The 20,223-nt window shown below is 42.6% G+C and overlaps 9 protein-coding genes across 9 annotated transcripts; 7 read left to right on the top strand and 2 right to left on the bottom strand.

Moving 5' to 3' along the window:
• Nucleotides 1-265: 265 nt before the first annotated feature.
• On the top strand, nucleotides 266-1,620 carry EAF01_005890 (uncharacterized protein; the record flags this gene model as incomplete). Its single annotated transcript, XM_038914144.1, has 4 exons — nucleotides 266-336; nucleotides 540-631; nucleotides 698-1,070; nucleotides 1,191-1,620. 4 exons carry the CDS (start codon nucleotides 266-268, stop codon nucleotides 1,618-1,620), a joined length of 966 nt encoding a protein of 321 aa, XP_038770593.1.
• A 1,138-nt stretch (nucleotides 1,621-2,758) lies between these two features.
• EAF01_005891 (uncharacterized protein) lies at nucleotides 2,759-3,821 on the bottom strand (the record flags this gene model as incomplete). The annotated part of the gene is made up of 6 exons (XM_038914145.1): nucleotides 2,759-2,854; nucleotides 2,906-3,073; nucleotides 3,186-3,549; nucleotides 3,606-3,676; nucleotides 3,739-3,750; nucleotides 3,813-3,821. 6 exons carry the CDS (start codon nucleotides 3,819-3,821, stop codon nucleotides 2,759-2,761), a joined length of 720 nt encoding a protein of 239 aa, XP_038770594.1.
• A 316-nt stretch (nucleotides 3,822-4,137) lies between these two features.
• Nucleotides 4,138-4,638, top strand: EAF01_005892 (uncharacterized protein; the record flags this gene model as incomplete). The annotated part of the gene is made up of 1 exon (XM_038914146.1): nucleotides 4,138-4,638. The coding sequence occupies one exon, from the start codon at nucleotides 4,138-4,140 to the stop codon at nucleotides 4,636-4,638; it is 501 nt and encodes a 166-aa protein (XP_038770595.1).
• Nucleotides 4,639-5,410: 772 nt separating this feature from the next.
• EAF01_005893 (uncharacterized protein) lies at nucleotides 5,411-6,255 on the top strand (the record flags this gene model as incomplete). The annotated part of the gene is made up of 2 exons (XM_038914147.1): nucleotides 5,411-5,984; nucleotides 6,041-6,255. 2 exons carry the CDS (start codon nucleotides 5,411-5,413, stop codon nucleotides 6,253-6,255), a joined length of 789 nt encoding a protein of 262 aa, XP_038770596.1.
• A 585-nt stretch (nucleotides 6,256-6,840) lies between these two features.
• EAF01_005894 (uncharacterized protein) lies at nucleotides 6,841-8,165 on the top strand (the record flags this gene model as incomplete). Its single annotated transcript, XM_038914148.1, has 2 exons — nucleotides 6,841-7,048; nucleotides 7,108-8,165. 2 exons carry the CDS (start codon nucleotides 6,841-6,843, stop codon nucleotides 8,163-8,165), a joined length of 1,266 nt encoding a protein of 421 aa, XP_038770597.1.
• Nucleotides 8,166-9,575: 1,410 nt separating this feature from the next.
• EAF01_005895 (uncharacterized protein) lies at nucleotides 9,576-10,550 on the top strand (the record flags this gene model as incomplete). The annotated part of the gene is made up of 1 exon (XM_038914149.1): nucleotides 9,576-10,550. One exon carries the CDS (start codon nucleotides 9,576-9,578, stop codon nucleotides 10,548-10,550), a length of 975 nt encoding a protein of 324 aa, XP_038770598.1.
• A 608-nt stretch (nucleotides 10,551-11,158) lies between these two features.
• EAF01_005896 (uncharacterized protein) lies at nucleotides 11,159-13,279 on the top strand. Its single transcript, XM_038914150.1, has 4 exons — nucleotides 11,159-11,856; nucleotides 11,914-12,012; nucleotides 12,052-12,245; nucleotides 12,324-13,279. Exons 1-4 carry the CDS (start codon nucleotides 11,545-11,547, stop codon nucleotides 12,694-12,696), a joined length of 978 nt encoding a protein of 325 aa, XP_038770599.1. The 5' UTR covers nucleotides 11,159-11,544; the 3' UTR covers nucleotides 12,697-13,279.
• Nucleotides 13,280-13,841: 562 nt separating this feature from the next.
• EAF01_005897 (uncharacterized protein) lies at nucleotides 13,842-16,794 on the bottom strand (the record flags this gene model as incomplete). Its single annotated transcript, XM_038914151.1, has 4 exons — nucleotides 13,842-15,357; nucleotides 15,411-16,036; nucleotides 16,196-16,265; nucleotides 16,316-16,794. 4 exons carry the CDS (start codon nucleotides 16,792-16,794, stop codon nucleotides 13,842-13,844), a joined length of 2,691 nt encoding a protein of 896 aa, XP_038770600.1.
• Nucleotides 16,795-17,815: 1,021 nt separating this feature from the next.
• On the top strand, nucleotides 17,816-20,152 carry EAF01_005898 (uncharacterized protein; the record flags this gene model as incomplete). Its single annotated transcript, XM_038914152.1, has 5 exons — nucleotides 17,816-18,331; nucleotides 18,384-18,870; nucleotides 18,920-18,957; nucleotides 19,005-19,369; nucleotides 19,417-20,152. 5 exons carry the CDS (start codon nucleotides 17,816-17,818, stop codon nucleotides 20,150-20,152), a joined length of 2,142 nt encoding a protein of 713 aa, XP_038770601.1.
• Nucleotides 20,153-20,223: the final 71 nt, after the last annotated feature.

Consider the following 20,223-nt stretch of genomic DNA (forward strand, 5'->3'; position numbering starts at 1 on the left):
AAATTGCTTGCATTGGAGATTCTTGAACAGGTATAGAAAAACTGTAAACCTCCCACGAACTCTGCGAACGAACGGACAACGAATAGGAAGAAGCGAAAGGAAACGTGCACTATCTAGTCTGTAGACTGTATTTGCGACTATAACTACGATCGCGCATCTGAGTCGAGGCTTGTCTACAGCTGCGACTGCGATAGTCAACGAGTCGAAGGAAATATAGAGGGAATAGAAAGGAACAGAAAACAAAAAGAAAAGAAAAGAAGATAAAATGGCGACAAATTCAATCAAGTTACTCACGGGTAACAGTCATCCTCAGTTGGCGAAGTTGGTTGCTGATAGGTGGGTTATCTTTATTTCTTACTTTCATTCTTGGGGATGAGTGGGTTTTTTTGGTGGGATGGGATGAAATACGTTTGTTTCAGGTGATGGGATAACAAGTGCTTGGATCTGTGTATTGCGGGGTGATATATTGACTGGAGATGAGCATTTCAAGTGTCCAGCTGGAGATGGGAGACAATATGCTAACGAGATTCATTCCGCAGATTGGGAATTGAGCTTGCAAAGACTATGAGCTTGAACTACTCAAATCAAGAGACCAGCGTCACAGTAGGAGAGAGTGTCAGAGATGAAGATGGTTAGTTCTCCTGGCCCCTCGTCCTATCGCATACCTCAAGTCAAATTTCTAAGTTTCACTCTCTAGTATTCATCCTCCAATCCACCGCACCCGGCGATATCAATGATGGACTCATGGAACTTCTCATTATGATCAATGCTTGCAAAACCGCCTCTGCACGTCGCATTACAGCTGTCATCCCCAATTTCCCCTACGCACGTCAAGACAAGAAAGATAAATCCCGTGCCCCCATTTCTGCGAAACTTATTGCAAACATGTTGCAAACGGCTGGCTGTAATCATGTTATTACTATGGATTTACATGCAAGTCAAATTCAAGGGTTCTTCAATGTCCCAGTCGATAATTTGTATGCGGAACCAAGTACTTTGAGATGGATCAGAGAGAATTTGGAGGTTAGCAAGTGTGTGGTTGTTAGTCCTGATGCTGGTGGTGCTAAGAGGTGAGCTATTTCTTCTCATATATTTCGAAGGGGTACCAGTATATCTCCGAGATGCAGGATATGGATAAGATGGAGCAAGTTTCTCTAAACAAGGACAAAATTAACTAACGAAATCCTTAGAGCAACCTCCATAGCCGATCGTCTTGACCTCGGCTTTGCCCTTATTCACAAAGAGCGCGCTCGTCCCAACGAAGTATCCCGCATGGTCCTTGTCGGTGATGTCGTAGACAAAATTGCCATTCTCGTAGACGACATGGCCGATACCTGCGGCACCCTCGTCAAAGCCGCCGAAACCGTCATGGAACACGGCGCCAAGGAAGTCGTCGCGATCGTCACTCACGGAATCCTGAGCGGAGCAGCAATCGAAACATTAAACAAGAGTAAATTGAGCAGAGTCGTCGTCACAAACACAGTTCCTCTCAGAGGAAAGGAGGAAACATGCGGAAGATTGAGAGTCATGGATATCAGTGCGACGTTGGCCGAGGCAATCAGGAGGACGCATAATGGAGAGAGTGTGAGCTTTTTGTTCACCCACGCACCTATGGATTAAAGAGTTATATTGTAATCCTGTTCGCAAAGCCACTGTGGAACATAGATAAAAAGGGTTTCTTGGGTTCTAACGCGGGGTTTGTGGGTAGGTAGGCTTGTAGATAGAAATTTTACTAGGAAAGGAAAAAAACGTAGTGCGGATTGCAGAAATGGGGGCTTTTTCTTTCCTTCTTCTTGCTGTAATGCAATATCCGCTTTGCGTGGGGAGGGAAGTAGAGGGCTGGCTTACTTACCTACTTACATAGGTATGTTTGCATATGTTACATACTTGAGTAGGGCCTTCCGTATATACAAACATAGGTGCGAAGGAATAAGAGAAAATGTAAATGTAAATCTATATGTATATGTAAAATGTATAGTTATGTAAATGTAAATGTAAATGGATTGATATCGGTTTCTGGTTGTGTGTTTGTGTATTTATGTGAGTACTAGGTAGGTACGTACGTACTCATGTGCCTCACAAAGAGAGAAGAGGAGAGGAACGACATCTAAATTGTGTGGACCACGTTACATGTATTTGATTTTACTTGATATTGTGTTCTATGAACTAAGTTAAAAGCAAGCGACGTTACCGATCATTATCGCTCTGGAGGCTGGAATTGAAAGCATAATGAGATCATTCGTTTGTTCACTTTCGAGTAAATTTTACATTTGGAGGGGTTGTAATTCTCAGTTATTATAAATATTTTAGAATGAAAAATGTAAATTGCTGGATTCTGGCCTAGCATTTATTTTGAACGGTACCAACCGAGCAAGTATTTGGCATGATACCGACAAGCAGAGGGCGCGCAAAAGCAACAGGATTGGAGGATCGGAGAATGGCATAGAGTAGAAGTGGGACATGTAAGGTGAAGCGAGTCGGGAAAGGGGAGAAGGTCAAAAAGGGGAAGCCGGAGGACGAGATTTCAGGAGGAACCAACCACTGTATTTGACAATATATGGGAACATCAAGACATATTAATAGCACATCATTTGCATTCCAGAAACGCCGTCCTAAGTAGTAATATGCAGTCCATTTTAAATTGGTATCTAGCATCCTGGTATAATGCTTCTTTGACCTGTTGAACCCGGCTGAGAATTCATTCCACTCGCCAAACATCTAGAAAGACTACCATTTTATTACCCATCGTGAATATCCTCTACTTACGCATAGAAGAAGCTCTGCGCTTGCGGGCATCAACCTTGGCGTTCTTGGCCTCAGAGACACGCTTGGCAAGGATAGCGGCGTACTCGTTCTGAAAAATATGTTAGTCGCTGAATTGTAAAAGAATAACAATCAGACTTACGGCAGCATCCTTGGTACGCTCAGCGTTACGACGCTTGAGTGCGAGTCTATGACGCTTGTGTTGGAGACGTTGAGGGGTGACCAAACGTTGAATCTTTGGTGCCTTGGTGTAGACCTTCTTGCCCTCACCCTTTGGTTGAACCTCACGACGGATAACGAATTTACGGACCTAACCCAGATATATCAGCATTACGCTTTGGATTTACTTCTCACACTCCATCCTCAAGCACCAGCACGAAGCGGTTAAGAGTGATGGGCGGAATGATGTAGGGAAAACGTACATCATCCTCCTTGGTGAGCCCAAAGAACTTTCTAATCTTGGTGGCACGCTTGGGACCCAATCTCTTTGGGTGGACAACGTCGGTGACACCTGGGATGTCGTTCTCTCCTTGCTTGACAATGCTCAAAGCGAGAACGGACAGATCCATGGCGACGATGCATCCACGGACGGATTTACGCTTGCGCTCACCAGTTCGGCGTGGGCGGTAGCAAGAGTGACCCTCAGAAAGGAGAAGTCTGACACGGGTTGGGTGCATAACACCTTGCTTCATTGGGAAACCTTGCTTGTCGTTACCACCGGTAATCTTGAAGATGTATCCCTTGAACTCGTCTCCGACGGAGTCTCCTGGAACCTCAGCGCCCATTCTGTCGAACAAAAATTAGATTCTTCCGTTGTGTTCGGTGTCGCGAAAAGAATATACCTCTTGTCCATGAAGACACGGAGCTTGCGCTCGTCTTCGATTTCGATGAGCTTTTGACTGCCATTGGCAGGCTGTTGAATATTGTCAGTTCGAATCCTTCGATCGTGTGCAATTAAATAGGTTCGAAACGTACGAATGAAATGTTCTATCAATCAAAATATGTTAGCAGATACTCAATCAATCAATCCAGCATAATGGGATACATACCAACTTCATCTTGACAGTGGTAAGTGGTCAAGTGGTCGAGGTTGTCGTCGGTGATTTGTCGCTGAGAGGAATGAAGACTTCGAAATTTTGGAAAGTTCGAAATTCTCAGTGCGAGGCGCTAGTATCCTTAGCGCGAAATTTCAATGTGTATGAACAACCGAGGTCATGTGATATGCAGCATCGGATCGGTCAAACATTCTGCCAGATCCCGACAAACATGCTCGATAATTTCTTGAGATTTAAAAATCGTGGTGTTGTCGCGCGGATAATGAACCGTGATTGAATCTTTTGTCGAGCACAAGCGATCATCTCAAAAGTCTCAATCATGATCCCCCTTCATACGAGTGTCCATCAACCAATTGAAACCATACAAAATCCACTACCGAGGCTTCTTCAAACCCCATCTGGACTCGCACTGCTAGAGCTTCAAGGAACAATAAATCTTCCAGAACCGGACATTGAGGATGATGACCCATCGAACATATCAAATTCTTCAGAACAAAGTTTCCAGACTCCGATTGGTCGACTGATATTTCCCGAATATGACCCAGCAAATCCAGATAATACCAAGTGGATGAAGCGTGTCTATCTCTACGTGGGAAAGCACCAAAGACTCACGGGAGAGGTCAAGAAGCTTCCAAGGGCTTACGCTGTTATCAGGAAGAGGAATCGCGAGATATCATCACACACAAATGGTGACGTCTCGATGCAAAATTCCGAGTCTGAGGCTGGGGATGAATTGGAAATCGTTGAAATCGTGAAATGGAAGATTTTATTCTCGACAAGGCCAGAACCAGTAGGGGCTATGGTCACTGATACCACTTGAAGTTTGGAGTTATCAATTATTCGCCTGAGAAAGAGGAAGTGCAATCGAAGCAACATTGCCGTTTCAATTACCATGATTATATACCCAAAAAGTCATGCACAAACTACGTGTCACTCAGCTCTCTCACACTGTGAACCTCTCATTACCCGCAATCCTTGCCCAAGATTGACTTGGTCTTGGTATTTCGATGTACAATAGCATTACCAGAGAACCACCTCAAGACAAGCGTGTTCTTGACCGAGATCTTGCAATGAACACCTCGCCAAAAAATATATAGGGGCAGGAATCAAGTCCCCTGAAGGTGTAGACTTTGATCTTGCTAGCTTGGGAAGCCATTCGACCTTTCTACACCGCACCATGGATGATTCAGAACGATCCTGACTGTGGGTCAGATCAGATGCACTGTTCGAATGATTCTCGTTCTACGAATGGAACCCAGTGAATGAGGGGACAGATACTTTCGAGTCCGCTTCATGGCAGAAAGTAACGATGACTGATAATTTTCTTTTGAATTATGATTCAAACCAAATTGCTATGAGCAACAGACCATCAGGCATTAGGCAATAAGAAATATAAAGAAATCATGGAATTCAGAATCATTTACATTCACGTGGAAACATTTTGGAGATCTCTTTATTGAGCTATTTCAAGGACACTTTCTTCATTCTTTTCTTACTTTCAATCTTCAAACAAAAAGTATCCGATAACTCAAATCATCGAAGAACGGATCAATAAAGGCTCTACCACAGCAGTGTATCAAGCACCCTTCAAAATGAAATTCATCCTCCCACTCTCGTTATCCTTCATGGGCCTCGGCCTTTCTCTTGCACATACTTTCATAGAGTCTCATATCGAAATCCTTACAACCACCCACCTCGAGCAATCCTCCATTATATCAACATTATCTCTTCTCCCAACATTCCAAAATATCGCTCTACTAGCCACCCTTCCGGCACTAGGCATCTATACACCAGCTCTGATCGGTATTGGCATCATGTCAAGCAATGTACAGGCAATCTCCTTTGACTCAGCTGGTGGTCTGAGTTCTGACCCACATTGGAGGCCAAGCTCAATCGATAAGCGACGAGCACATCCTAGAGATATTTCTGCTGTAGCCTCCGGCATTGAACACAAAAACTCCTACCATGTGGCTGGAGTTTTGATCAAGAAATTTGGAGACCTTATCAGACACTTAAATGGACAGCATGCCGAGTTCGAGAGCTCAGGCCATCTTCCGAAGTTTGCCGCGTTGGATAGAGACAATGCAGATAAAGGTGAATCAACAAATATCGACCCACATGAATCATCCACAGACTCGAGTGAACAACACCATGTTGCAAAACCAGGTCCGTATACCCAGTCTTGATTTTGGCATCGCCGATACTAACAACTCATGTCCCAGATCTCAAGATTCGGCGCAATGGCAATATGCCTCAGTCTAAAGGTTTGTGTGGAAGTTATTTTGACGCTTTAAACACGCCCGATACTGATGAGTGTTTTTCCGATGTAAACTCCGGACCACTCGCTTCTAGAAGCCGCTGGCAAGATTTTATACATCTCTGCTGGGGTCTAGGGTCGCATTATAACCCGCATGAAAATAGGTGTGACGCTGACTGATTATATTTATATGGATATGGCATTGGGAGGTCTGGGGATTAGGAGAATGGTGCGCGGCTTGTTTGGTAATCTATTTGGGGTGGGTTTCCGTTGTGGTGTTGCTGCTGGACAGTAACAAGTGTGTGCAGTTGGCAACCCAGTCATTATCCTTTAGGAACAGCGTTGTAGTTAAATTTAAATATTTTTAACATAATTGTGAGTTCCAAAGGACAAGTCTTATATTGCTCAATCAGAGAACAGGTATTGAAAGGGTTGCGTTCATCACACTGTACGGTGTGGTGGTTCTACGTCGGTACTTTCACCTTGCTTATTGTCTGATACACTTCTGCTTCTTTTACTTGTCAATTCAGACGATACCTTTCGGATAATCACATGATTCCCAATCATGGAAGTAATTCACTACAGGATCGTGTCCCATTTTGCTTTTGGATTTTCAGTCGCTTGGTCTCCCACAAATTCCAACGTTTTATTACACAGAATGATTCCTTCACCAAGCTCAACCGATGTTGAATTTAACGGGAAAATACTCGACAGAGAATGGCTAGCATAAGTCTTTCCACTGACGTGACGGGAGGTATGGACAATATGAATATCGATGGAAGTGGTATAGATGGAGTTGGTGAGAGCGTAAATGCGACCAACACAGTTGAGACGGACAATGATGTATCTATGGAGATGGATCAAGCTGCAGATACCGCGGGTGCAAAATGTACATGTGAATCAACTGAACAGCATAATGGTCTGTATGCCGCATCTCCTTTGAAAGAAAATTTGCAAAGCTTGACTATCACACGTATGTATTTCGGCCTTTTCTCTCTTCCACAATTACATCCAGCTGACCTGAAATAATAGCGGCCATGGCTTCTACAACCATAGACTATACACAGAACATAGCACAATTATCTCCTCAGCCTGGAACTTTCTATCGATTTCGCGACTTTCCGGCAGAAGTCCGCTGTATGATATGGAAATATCACGCGGAAGATGAAGAAGACTTCGGAGAACCACGCACGCTCACCATCATTGCGAATTTTGACGGCGAGAATGCCAAAAACAATACACGCTGTAACTACGTTGCGGAATTGTTACATCGCATGGAGCTCACCAACGATCAAAACACTCGTTCCTTTCAAAAGAGAGTTAGATTCCCATGGAGAGCACAACCCGCACCATCGTACAAGATGCCCGCTTCCCTATACATCAATAAAGAAGCCCGATACGTTGGTCAAGAAATCTATTCAAAGAGTCATTTCCTGATGTCTATTCTCGAAACCGAGAAACCGGTCTATTTTCGCGAGGACCTGGATACACTTCATTTTTCGGATTGGTTTACCTTCAACACTTTCTGTGTACAGTTCGCATATGTGCAGACGAAGCAGACATCTGTCAGACTTGCGATGAAAGCAAGCCGTCGCGTTATAATTCCTGATGATGAGGAAAATATCCCGTTGCATCTTCGATGTTTCGTTTGCAGACATAATAATCGAGGTTGGCATCGTCCAAATCCTTGTATCAAATGTCAAGACCTGAATCCGAGACAACGTCTAGATGATTACATCAGAAATCTTGCCGTGGGAACGGAATCATTTGGACTCTCCGAGCGAATCAATGTCGAGAAATCCGCAGTCAAACAGACCCAAAGAATGCAGAAACTGCGAATAAAAGCACTTGAATATATGAACTGGGGCTTCAATAAGCTTGATACTTTGGTGTTAGGAATGGATAGTCATTTGGTCTCGGATACTTTACATCAGAGAAGATCTAGATGGGTGGAAGACCGCTGGAGGTTTAAAGAGGATATCATGCAATACTTGACAGAGAAGGCATTTGTGGATGTAGAAATTTTGTCGAAGAGGGAGTTTATAGAGAGGTTTGGAGAGTGGGATCCTCAGATCAAGCTTGGCTGCTAAGCACTGGGAGTAATGGATGATAGTGAGATTCATCGAAGAGACTAATATTGTATCGCGTCGGTCTACTACCGTGGGAAGGCCCAAGAAGAATTTATGATCAAAAAATCAGCATCAAACGTATAAATCAAAAACAAAGAAAATGTATCTAAGAAACCTGCCTTCTAAGAAGAATATCAAGAGATTTTTGTGACCAAGAGGAATACCATATTGTAGATGCTTTGTGCATTCTACAACAACAAGCCAGCCCATTTTCTTCCCCCATGCTTCGTAGGAATGACTTTCGCTTCGAGTCGAGTTTTCTCAAATCAACACTTTATGCATCCAGAAGACAAAATCAATTTGACGCTGCAGTTTTGAATAACTCTTGCAAGTCTCTGATCGAAAGTCCAAAAACCGATTTGATGCGCAAAGATCTTACAGTAGCAAATGAATACTTAGGCATTGGATGTTCAACTGACCAAAAGAGATAATGTGATGTTTTCGGTCGAAGCCAATGCAGAGGTCAAGAATTCGAGGTTAGATTTCTGTTTATAATTTTGCTTCGTGATGAGAGGGACATTCGTATTGACGTCGACCATTTTTAAATAATTCAATCATGTTTTCCAACCCTCATTTGCACATTCTACTGAACTTCATCACATTGTCAAACCTCGACCAATGTATTATGCTCCAACTTAGTCTTGCAGAAAGATGTCCTCTGAGACAAGATTGAACTCAGAACTTCACTTCATCCTTGTCACATGGTCGACGGATCGATGGAGCCGCTCAAAGAAATGTCGGCACATACTGACTAACTTAGCAATCTCACTAGCCGAGGCCATCTTCACTATTGAAATTTACTTTCCAGTGAGCAATATATGACGAATTGATCTTTTATCCTGTTCGAATTATGAATTGGACAGGACCTCGTGATTAACATAATACGTGTCATTATAAAAATTTACCTCGCTTAAGTCATTCTAGTATTTAACTAAAGGGGGTTGGTGGAGGTAGACTAAAATTTAGCTCGCACTCACACCATTTCTTCATTCTCGCAAGAAATTTTCTTTAACCAAACATACCGCAAAACCTCAGCTTACAATCCGACAAAATGTCCAACATCACTGCATTCCTTGCACTACTCTTTACATTCTGAGACTCTAAGCGACGTCAAGACATATCAATCTAGATAGAGGTTCGAACAGCTACACGACAACTGTATCATAATTTCCAAATTCCTACAACTCGTCAAAGATATTGTAAGTTCCAACCTCGAGCTCGAAATCTCGTGTCCCAGACCCTAATATTACTTGTGAAGTGATCACCCTTCACGGTGATCATACCTTAGGACTTTTCAGACTTTCAGGTCGACTCATATCCTCATAACTTCTACCCAAAATAATTTACCTCAAATCAAGGTTGCCAATCAGTATGTCAACTCAAGTATCACAAAGTCTTGCGCAAGGCGTTGCCCAAGCACCTGCCCCATTTTCGAGACTTCCTATTGAGATTAGTACAAAGATTTTCAAGTACACTTTACCAGGTCCTCGGATCATCACCATCGATGTTAAAATTTGTCAGATGGAAGATTCTGAAATCAAGGATGACCTTGCTCTGGAACTAGAATCAGCCCAGAAAGCCTGGGAAAAGAAGCGGGAAGACAAACATTTTAGAGAAAAGCAGGGACTCCATGATCCGAAAGATCACCACATGATCTTGGAGATTGAGAGGGCTGTTGCCATTCAGAAAATTCCAGTGTTGTTACATACTTGTTCATTATCAAGAAAAGTAGCTTTGAGCCATTATCAATTTTTGAGCCGAGGCCCAAAATTGTCAGTTTGCATCGATTTCAACGCTGATACTCTTCACTTTCAAAGCCGTCGTGCGTGGGAACTCTTTGCGCAAAAACCGGGAGAATTAAACGGTAGACTACTCCGTTCCACTATGATCGCCTCAAATAGCAAGTGGGGATACAAAGATGGAGATCGATACAATATAAACTACAATCTGTTTTTGAACGATCTCTTTGAAACAAGATACAGTAAAGAGAGAGATGACATCAGCTTAGAAACCGCTTGTATCGACGAAATGGCCGAGAAAGTCAAGTTCCTAGCCCTTGGTGGAGGATTGGCTCGGTCCTGGAGCCCAGCATGGAAGATGTTATTAGTAAACTTTTGGAAGGTCAAAAAAATATGGTGGAGATTGTTGGAGTATAGGCCTGATGATCATATCGAAGATGATTTGAAACAAGAGTGGAGAAAACTAGCTGCAGGTATTGACAATGAAGAAGAGTGGCTTGCCAGAAAGGAAGAGTTCACCCACATTACAATACCAAAAACTCAATATGTCAGCCTCGAAGATATACAGGCCAAGCAGAGACTCGGCGAAGGATTCGATATCGAGTAGAGAGGTAGATATCCTACCAAAATACAGGGTCTTGGATAAGGATCTGGAGGGCAATCGAGCTATATCAAGAAGTGATGTTTATCTCGGTGTATAACCGACTGGGATCGTGTAATTTTCGGTTCATCTCGAGGTCAAATGGCACAATCGAATGTTGCTGCATTTATGGGTTTCGTGGTCTATTTGATCGGGGCTGCAAAAAGGAGATGTTGCCATATCGAGAACAAATAATGTATAATGGGCGTGATTAGTGTGAACAGAAGATAGAAGATGTTAATGTAATGGTGTAGGATCCCTCGAAATTTGCATATGCATATTCGAAATTGGCTTATCCAAACGATCCTCAATCTCTAGAATAATAATGAGCAATGAATTCTGTTGAATCAGGAAGCTTGAATAGTGCAACTCAAAGTTCCGTGAAGAAGAAGAACTACCAAGATGTACATTCGAAGTCATCCCAGACAAGAAAAGGTCTGGGGTGAGAACTGATGATGTTGCTGTCGAGTTATAGATGTGTGTAAGCACTGACTAATCAGCGACCGAGTGATCCACTGCAGTTGTTCAACCTCCTCTTAAGCTTTCTGCCATCACAGTTAAATACTCAAACCTCTATATTATTCCTACCATGTTCCATTATAAATACCCCAATGAAACAATGATTCCGGAATGCAAGCTCCATGCAAGATCACAGGAATCCGGAACTGAGGCGGGAGATCTGACATGAAAATTGGACCAACATTTGGGCTGACCAATCGTTGGTATTTGAGACGGTTTGATATTCCACCGATTCTCAAAGAATGTCTCCGAGATTCAATATACTAGACGTGCTTCATGAAAAGTTTCTCTGTCTCTTGTTATTCTCACAATTGTATCTCATTCTCTAACTTCATTATTAATTCTTAAACTTTGTCTTCTACTATATTCTCGCATTCTCTCCGATCGATCACTTCACTTTCCTCGCCAACATCATCTAGTGATATCACCACAACACACAAATATGGGCCATCCATCTCTCATATTCGGTGCTGCATCTATCGGGATGGATTTCAGCACCAAAGAATCCGTCCAAGATGCACTCGACGTCTTAAAAGAGTTGAATATTTCCCAAATCGATACCGCAGGAAGATATCCACCCACAAATCATGGAAGATCCGAGGAGCTTCTTGGAGAAGTAGGAGCTGCATCGCAAGGCTTTTTTATCAGTACGAACATTCTTGCTACGAAGCTTGGGTATGGGAGTGGTGAACTCGAAGCTTCGGCTATAGAGAAGTCGCTCGATACAAGTTTTGAGCGTTTAGGTGTTGATCAGGTGTGTTTCTATTATGATTATTGTGATTGCATGATATTGATGTACTTTTACTGCAAGGTTGATATCTTATATTGTCATCAACCTGATCCGACGACTCCATTGAAAGAACAAGCAGAAGCCCTCAATGATCATTTCAGAGAGGGGTCTTTCAAGAGAGTGAGCTACCCGTACCATTTTTTAATCCCCCAAGTCTAGATATTAATTTCACAAAGCTTGGAATCTCCAATTTCCCCCCCCAAATTACTCCAAGAATTCATCCAAGTATGCGAGGAAAACAATTTCGTGAAACCGTCTGTGTATCAAGGAGATTACAACCTCATAACTCGAGGCATGGAGAAAGAATTACTACCTATCCTCGGAGCCCATTCGATGTCTTTCTTTGCATTCAGGTAATTCGCTTATCTTCTTCTTCTTCTTCTTCTTCTTCTTCTTCTTCTTCTTCGGCCTACTACTAACAAAAAAATCAGAGCTCTAGCAGCCGGTTTCCTAACCGGAAATTACAGCGCCGGGAAATCCAACGGCACTAGATTCAGCGATGACCACCCACTTGGAAAGGCATTTCAGAACCTCTATGCAGCCCCTAAATTGCAAGAAGCCATAAAAGATCTCGAGAATACTTTAGCACCCTTAGATATTTCTGGAAGAGAAGCTAGCTTGAGATGGATCTATTATCATTCGAAATTGGGAAATGGGGATGGGATTATTCTGGGTGCTAGTAAAATTTCTCAAATAAGAGAAAATATTAAGAGTATATCTGCTGGGCCGCTCTCTGAGCAAGTGGTACAGAAGATCGAAGGAACTTGGGATTTGTTGGCTGAGGACAGACGTGGGATTTTGTAGCTTATGTGATTTGGGAGAGAAGACTTGTGCAGTTGTCCTCTATTAAAAAGCATAGTGTTTACAGGTATCCTCTGCAAATCTCAGGAACTCAAGAAAGTTTCGTGAAGACAGGAAATCTTAAATTCTAGTAGATATCAAAGACAACATCATGAACAGCTCCAAAAACTAACGACCCTCGCATGCAAAACCACCTACAAAGTTCCCTCTAAAACTCTAATTGCTCGAAGAATAATTCATTCCATATCATAAAGAAAGTCTTTATATAATAAACATCAAACATCCAACATAGAACAGAAACGTTCATCCCACATCATTACACCAACCCCCTATTTCTAGATTCTACAAGTCAGATCTCATCTTCACCCTTTCCCAAAACTCTAAAAGGCCCGAATACAGATATGCAACAAAACCAAAACAAACAAATCTGTACCCCAGACCTCAATATCAACAACTATCCCACCCCCTATCCAAAAGTGACAAAAGGCCCGAATGGAGGTAGATATGCAACAAAACAATCTTGTTGATCCTTCAACATCAATTCAACAAAGATTCTTCTTCACTTATTTTCACTTTTACTTTCATTTCCTGAGATATTTTTAGTGAACCCGAAGGTCAAAAGGGCCGAATGGAGATGTGCAACAAAATAAAATAGAATGTTTCGTTTGTGGAATCTGACTAATGGGGCTAAGCTGATTTTATTGGTTTGCTTTTTCTTACTTACTTTAAAAGATTGATGTAAGATGTAGGATGATAAGGAATGTAGTTGTTATTATTATTATTAAGATTTGACAGTTTGCTTTGTGTAAATTGCATACTTTGTTTTGATAACAATGCCCTGGTTCAGCCAGAGCTGTCCATTCATTTCAGACTTAAGTCTCTCGGTCCCCATGTGTTGCTGTACAATCCAGAAATCGTGGCCTGTCTTATTCTGAGACCGTTAAAGGGAGGCCGCAATAGATACCAATTGTGACTAAGTTTCAAAAGATGATTGAAAAAGAACCGGTGCCTGGAACGTTCTACGTAGTAACGGGACCATACAAAGTTTGAAAATACCCACTCTCTTGTCCTTTAATTCCAGAGAGCATTTTCGGTAGTTTGCGGTATCGTCGTTGGTTGAATTCTTTACTTCCCATAGTATCCATCGCCTAAGCAACGGTGCCAAGAGGATTGCTTCTCATTGCTCCTGTTAACAAAGCAATAACTTCTGGATGCGGACCTCTATTTCTCAATTGCCCAGCTGAAGCCAAAGCTGTGTTTCCTTCGAATGTCTTCGCATGGAGATTAGCACCCGCCTCAATGAGAACTTGTACACTATCATCACGGCCAACCTTTGCGTGACCCGAGCTGACGGCACGAACCAATGCGGTACCCGAGTAAGTATTCTTGCCAGCATCAACTTCAGCTCCTGCTGCTAGTAATTTCTTAACAGCCACAATATTTCCTGCCGTCGCTGCCATAGATAACGTAGCATGTTCGCGAAACCCTTTCGCATCAACATATGCTCCCTTTGAAATAAGCAGATCAATGGCATCTGGAAGATTATCTACTACCACTTTCATCAATGGAGTCAAACTTAATTCATCTGATGCGTTGACGTCAGCTCCAGCTTCTATCAAAGCTCTGATAACGCCTTCATGCCGGCCATCGATGGCGATATGGAGTGCTGTCTTGTTGAAATGCTCTTCAAATGGAATTTCGATCAAAGACGGTTGGGCAGAAACAAGTTGCTTTACGATCTCTACATGCCCCTTCCATGCAGCTTTATGGAGAGAATTTTCTTGTTGATGATCTTTAGCCAAAAGGTTGGCTTTGGAATTGATGAGGAGTTGAACCACAGAGAAGTGGCCTAATTCCGCTGCTACCAACAAAGGTGTGAAGTCCTTGGGGCAGACTGCTTCAATATTTGCTCTTCCCTTAAGCAATTCGCCAACAATTGTTGGCAAACCGAACATAGCAGCAGCGACAATTGGCGGAGGAAATTCAATCATATGTCGAATGCTGAAAGGCATCATAGCAGCAGATGCGCCATTAACAAGTGTTTTTTGATTGAGGAAATGTAGAATGTCATCCATGAGCTCTGTTTCCGCTGCACCTTGAGCATGTACACCGAGATGTTGGCTCACATATGATAATAAAGGATACTCCTTGAGTCGAGTCTTGATTGTTTCGGGGTTTGGACATTCGGGCTCTTTGAAGTTGTCCAAAGATAGATATCTGATGCAAGCTTGAGTAATTAACACACCAGAATTAGGAAAGAGCTTTGCACGATGACGCTCAAAGTATTCCTGGAGAGTAAAATGATACAAACGGATAACACCGCTCTCTGGGTCGACTACCACGAGACCAGCACAGACTGTCAAAAGCAAATCCTGATCGTAAATTTCATCTTCATCTAATTCGCTCTCATCAGAGTCGAGTTCCATGATAGCCACAGCATGCTGTAGCTCACGCACAGTCAGAGGCTTTTTTGCACAAGAGAGCCACATCAAAATATTCATGGCCAAGATTTTGCGGTTCGTCTCTTGCCCCTCCATGATTCTTTTCATGGCATCGTCATAAGTGTTGTCAAGGATTTCTGGCAGTCCAGTCAATGCTTTTCTAACACGACTGATCTTCAGTTCTGAAGCTATAGCTTCTATGTGCATATGGGCGAGAAGGAACCTAGTTGATAGATCAGCGTATGTCATGAAGCAAGAGGTCTCGGTTTGACTGACATTCCATGAGCTTTTTCAGCAATCTTTCCGACGATTGTCTTTCGTAACGTTGGATCTTTCTTGCAAAATTTTAGGATATTCTCCTCCATATCTATTCGTGCCTCCAGATACGCTCGAACATCATCATCACTAGCTTGAATATTGAGATGCGGATAATCAGATAGCTTCTCTTCAATATCCCCTAGGCGACGTGAAGTAAGGAGGAGATGTACATTCGAGGGCAAATTCTGTAACTGCCGAATGAGATTCGTCCTTGTTTTCTTTGTTTCCTCGCACTCGTCTAGGGCATCAACGACTACATATAAACGAGGGAACTCGGATGTCAACGCGTGTAGCAAGTGGACAGCTTCGGCGGCATTAATGTTGGTTCCCATAGACCTATGTTTGTGATATAAATCAAGAATGTAATCCGGTATTACAAATCGTTGTCGAATGAGCTGCTGTATAATGCTAGCGAGATATTCGGCAATGCTGACTTTCTCTGCGTAGTTGCAATATATGAATGCTATTCCGACGTTCGATACTGAAAATCTTGATTCTAAATCATCAACAATGGCAGAAGTAAGAACTGTTTTGCCAGCTCCGGGGGAGCCTGAGCACCACAGTAACCTATCCTTTCCGCCTACCTAATTTTGGTATTCCTGGCTTTTAAAAAGCCATTCTCCGGTGCCCTCTTGTCTTCGGCTTAAAACTTCACGTTGCTTGGAGTGGCAGTCTATTGCTGATAACCATTTGAGAACCTTTAAACTCTATTCATCCATCTGTTGAGTGATAATAGCGTCTACACCGTCACTAATCGTTGTGACTTGTTTCGAAATATCGACGACTTTCTCTGCAGTCGTCGATACCGTAGACCTAGACGGTGATTAGCGTCCCTTGAAACATTGAGTGGATTCGAAATATACAAATTCAAAATATCCATAGCAAAAACCAGGTTACTCCTCACGTGTTCGATGCTCTCTTGTAACCTCATCAATGTACTTTTTCTGAATGGATATAAAATTCTTCTTCCTTGCTCCGTCATCTTGTCCCTAAAGCCCTGGTTGTCATGGCTTTTTCTCGCGATCAAATCATCTCCATTTACGACAAAAGGCTTGCAGACCATGACCTTCTTCAATACATCACCCAACTCTGCGATACTGTCTTCACAGTCCAAGATCTTAGACTCCACAGTCATCGTCATTGTCTTATCGAGAGCCGAACTTTGTAAGACTGCTTTTAGTAGCGCAAAGTTTGTCAAAAGGCCTTCGATAGACTTAATCATGTCGGCATTCTCCTTTTTACTACCTTTCCAGGCATTATAATAATTGATTAGCCCTTCGCAAACTTGTATTCCGGCGGATAAAATGCCAGCAATGTTGCTGATTGTCCCTATTGCTTCCATAATTGGAAGTTGGGAATGATATCGAAGTTTTTTGGAAAAGAAGAAGAAAAGAACGAGAGGCCGCACTGCTACAGGATATATATTGTGTCAAGAGATAGAAGTGTGACCTTTATGTGTGGCTGACAGGAATACACCCATGGAGCGGACGAGTTTCGAATCCTAGCGAAAGAAGTGGAAATTGATCCTAAAAAAGTTGACGGATCGCAAACTCCAAAAGATTCATTGATATCACGTCAGGGAATACCTACCTGTATACTCACTGTGCTGGTTACGGTCGGCCATCTGGTTGGGTGTCAGATTGTGGCAGAGTGCGTACCTTGCAGGAGGGCTGTACGTGGAGCGACTCAAGAAAATGCATCCTTCGTGGATATGTGGCGATGTTATTAGATAGCGAAGTCATAAGCTCTAATTTTTTATATTGCCAATTTGAAGTACGATCGAATTGAGTTGAATTGAGTTGAGTCTCTCATGGAATCTTTGCTGGGATCCTAAAGACATTAGACAACATAAATCTCCGCGTGAATCGAACCCCTTCATCAATGCCAGAATAGCCGCAATTGGAATATTCTAGCAAACCTTCGAAAAGCGTGACTTATATAGACTTTTGATGAGCTTAGGATGAATTTGACAATAATGAACACATTCTAGCTAAATCTTCAAAGTCTCAGAAAGATCCAGGGAGGAGAAAATAGTTCATGAACAAACGCGCTCGAGGCGCTGTACATATAGTCACGTGTCAGTAGCTCGGTATCTTTACCCCAGATTTCTCCATTCCCGGAAGCGGACTGGCATGTGAAAGATGCGCCGAGGACCCAAGGAAACAGAAACATCATCGCAATACAACAATGGCAACATTCTTATTAAATGCACAACGACGACATTATACTTGAAATATGATCGGGGCCTTTGATCAGTAACTCTAACTCAAACTCATTTTACCTCCTCATGAAGCGACTTAATCTGCAGACTCGTTGAGCTGCTTGCAACAGTATATCTGGAGTCTATTTACAAGCTCATCAAAATGGCTGCGCAATCCAAACTCAATTTCCTGCCACCCGATCGAACGATTAAGAGTATAATATCGGATCTCACATCATTATACCTTAAGCATCGAACAAAGATTTCTCGAACGGTTTATTTGACATTATTCTTCGCTCTCCTTAATCGAATTCGTTCTGCCATTTCCGAACAAAAGGCTGCCGCTATTCGTCATGCGGAATCACGAAGAAGAGGTCCAGTTGCACTCGGCAACGGCGCGCAAGGAGCCGGAAGAAAAAAGGTCGAGTTGAATCGGGAGTTTTTCAAGAACCTGATACGGCTTTTGAGAATATGTATACCTGGATGGAGGAGCAAGGAAATGCGATTGCTCGTCAGTCACAGTATCTTCCTTGTCATTAGAACTTTGATCAGTCTGAAAGTTGCTGCCATGGATGGTGCCCTCGTTTCAAGTCTAGTAAGAGGGAAAGGGAAGGACTTTTTGATTGGAATTGTTTGGTGGATGTTGATTGCGGTTCCTGCGACATTTACGAATTCTATGGTATGTGATATACTGCCTTTTGCGGTAATAAGCTAACAAATTATGCCTACAGCTCTCATATCATCAATGCAAACTTGCCCTTCAGTATCGAACACGATTGACAGATTATATTCACGATAGATACCTATCCAACATGACATTTTACTCACTTTCCGCTCTCGACGATCGAATAAAGAACGCAGATCAATTGATAACTGTGGATGTATCAAAATTTGCGAATAGTTTGGCGGAGTTATATGGAAATCTTGCAAAACCAGCATTAGATATGGCAATATACAACTATTCTCTTTCTAAAAGTGTTGGTGGCGAAGGGCTTCTTTTCATGTCGTTACTGGTACAACTTTCAGCAAATGTCATGCGAGCATTGACTCCACCTTTTGGTAAATTTGTGGCGGATGAAGCAAGATTAGAAGGAGAATTCCAATTTCAGCATTCAAGATTGATAGATTACAGTGAAGAGATTGCATTGTATAATGGACATGAAGCGGAAAAAGATACTTTGGATAAAGGCTACTTTACACTTATCAAACATGTAAATTGTGAGTAATGTCATATGTTGTTTCTGACCACCGACTAACATCGCGATAGACATACTGAGACGAAGATTCACACATGGGATAATGGAGGTATGGGTTGCGAACTCTTTTTTGGAAGCCAGTTCTAATTTTCATAGGATTTCGTCATCAAATATGTATGGGGAGCTTTAGGGCTTATCCTTTGTAGTGTTCCGGTATTCTTCAAGATACCAGGTGCAACTGCAGCAACTATGGGTGACCGAACGGAAAGTTTTGTAACCAATCGAAGGTTACTGCTATCTAGTTCCGATGCCTTCGGTCGAGTCATGTTCTCTTACAAAGAGGTTACTGAATTGGCTGGATATACCTCACGAGTTGCAACTCTTTTGGAGGTTATGGATGATATCAAAGCCGGACGATTCGATAAAACTTTAGTATCTGATGATGATTCTGGAGAACAGCTAGAGTTGATGAGAGGTAGAGGTACTGTCATTGAGAGTGAGGATATCGAATTTGTTGATGTGTATGTTCAATTTATACACAAAATCTACAATTGCTAACGATTCTTAGGCCAATTATCACTCCCGGTGGAAGTATTCTCGTCCGAAAATTATCATTCTCTATGAAACGTGGTGATCACGTTCTAGTTGTTGGACCAAATGGATGTGGCAAATCATCCTTATTCAGAATTCTCGGAGGTTTATGGCCAGTTTATGGCGGTACCGTTCGCAAACCACCTCTTTCCCAAGTTTTTTACGTGCCTCAACGACCCTACCTTAGCGCTGGGTCCCTTCGTCAACAAATCATCTACCCCGATTCTCTCCGCACTATGCGCAGCAAAGGCATAACTGATTCTGATCTCCTGTCTATCCTCTCAATCCTCGATCTCGATCACCTCGTGACAGCTTTCCCCAATGGCTGGGATGCCGAAGCCGAATGGCGCGATGTTCTGTCAGGTGGTCTTCAACAACGTGTAGCCATGGCTCGTCTTTTCTACAATCGTCCCAAATATGCTATCCTGGATGAATGCACCAGTAGCGTCACTCTGGAGATGGAAAAAATCATGTATGAACATGCGAAAGCATTGGATATCACGTTGATGACAGTGAGTCATCGTAGAAGTTTATGGAAATATCATAGTAAGATATTACAATTTGACGGACAGGGGAAATATATTTTTACCAAATTGGACGCGGAAAAGAGGCTGAAATTGGAGGACGAGAAAGAGGAATTGGAGGCGCATCTGAGAGCTATGCCGGAGGTCAAGAGAAGGTATGAGGAATTGATGTTGGGAAGGGGCGAGTGAGAGTGTGGTAGGGATTCAGTTTGGGGGAGTTATGAGAGGGAGCAAAGAATGCATATACTTTACATATATAC

Source organism: Botrytis porri, assembly GCF_014898465.1.
Source record: "Botrytis porri strain MUCL 3234 chromosome Unknown BPOR_007, whole genome shotgun sequence".
Classification (NCBI taxonomy): Eukaryota; Fungi; Ascomycota; class Leotiomycetes; order Helotiales; family Sclerotiniaceae; genus Botrytis; species Botrytis porri.

Coding starts and splice junctions, on each gene's coding strand:
- EAF01_005896 (XM_038914150.1), top strand. CDS start 11,545: ATGGGCCATCCATCTCTCATATTCGGTGCTGCATCTATCGGGATGGAT. Junction 12,013..12,051: donor GAGAGGGGTCTTTCAAGAGA/GTGAGCTACCCG, acceptor CCCCAAGTCTAG/ATATTAATTTCACAAAGCTT. Junction 12,246..12,323: donor ATGTCTTTCTTTGCATTCAG/GTAATTCGCTTA, acceptor CAAAAAAATCAG/AGCTCTAGCAGCCGGTTTCC.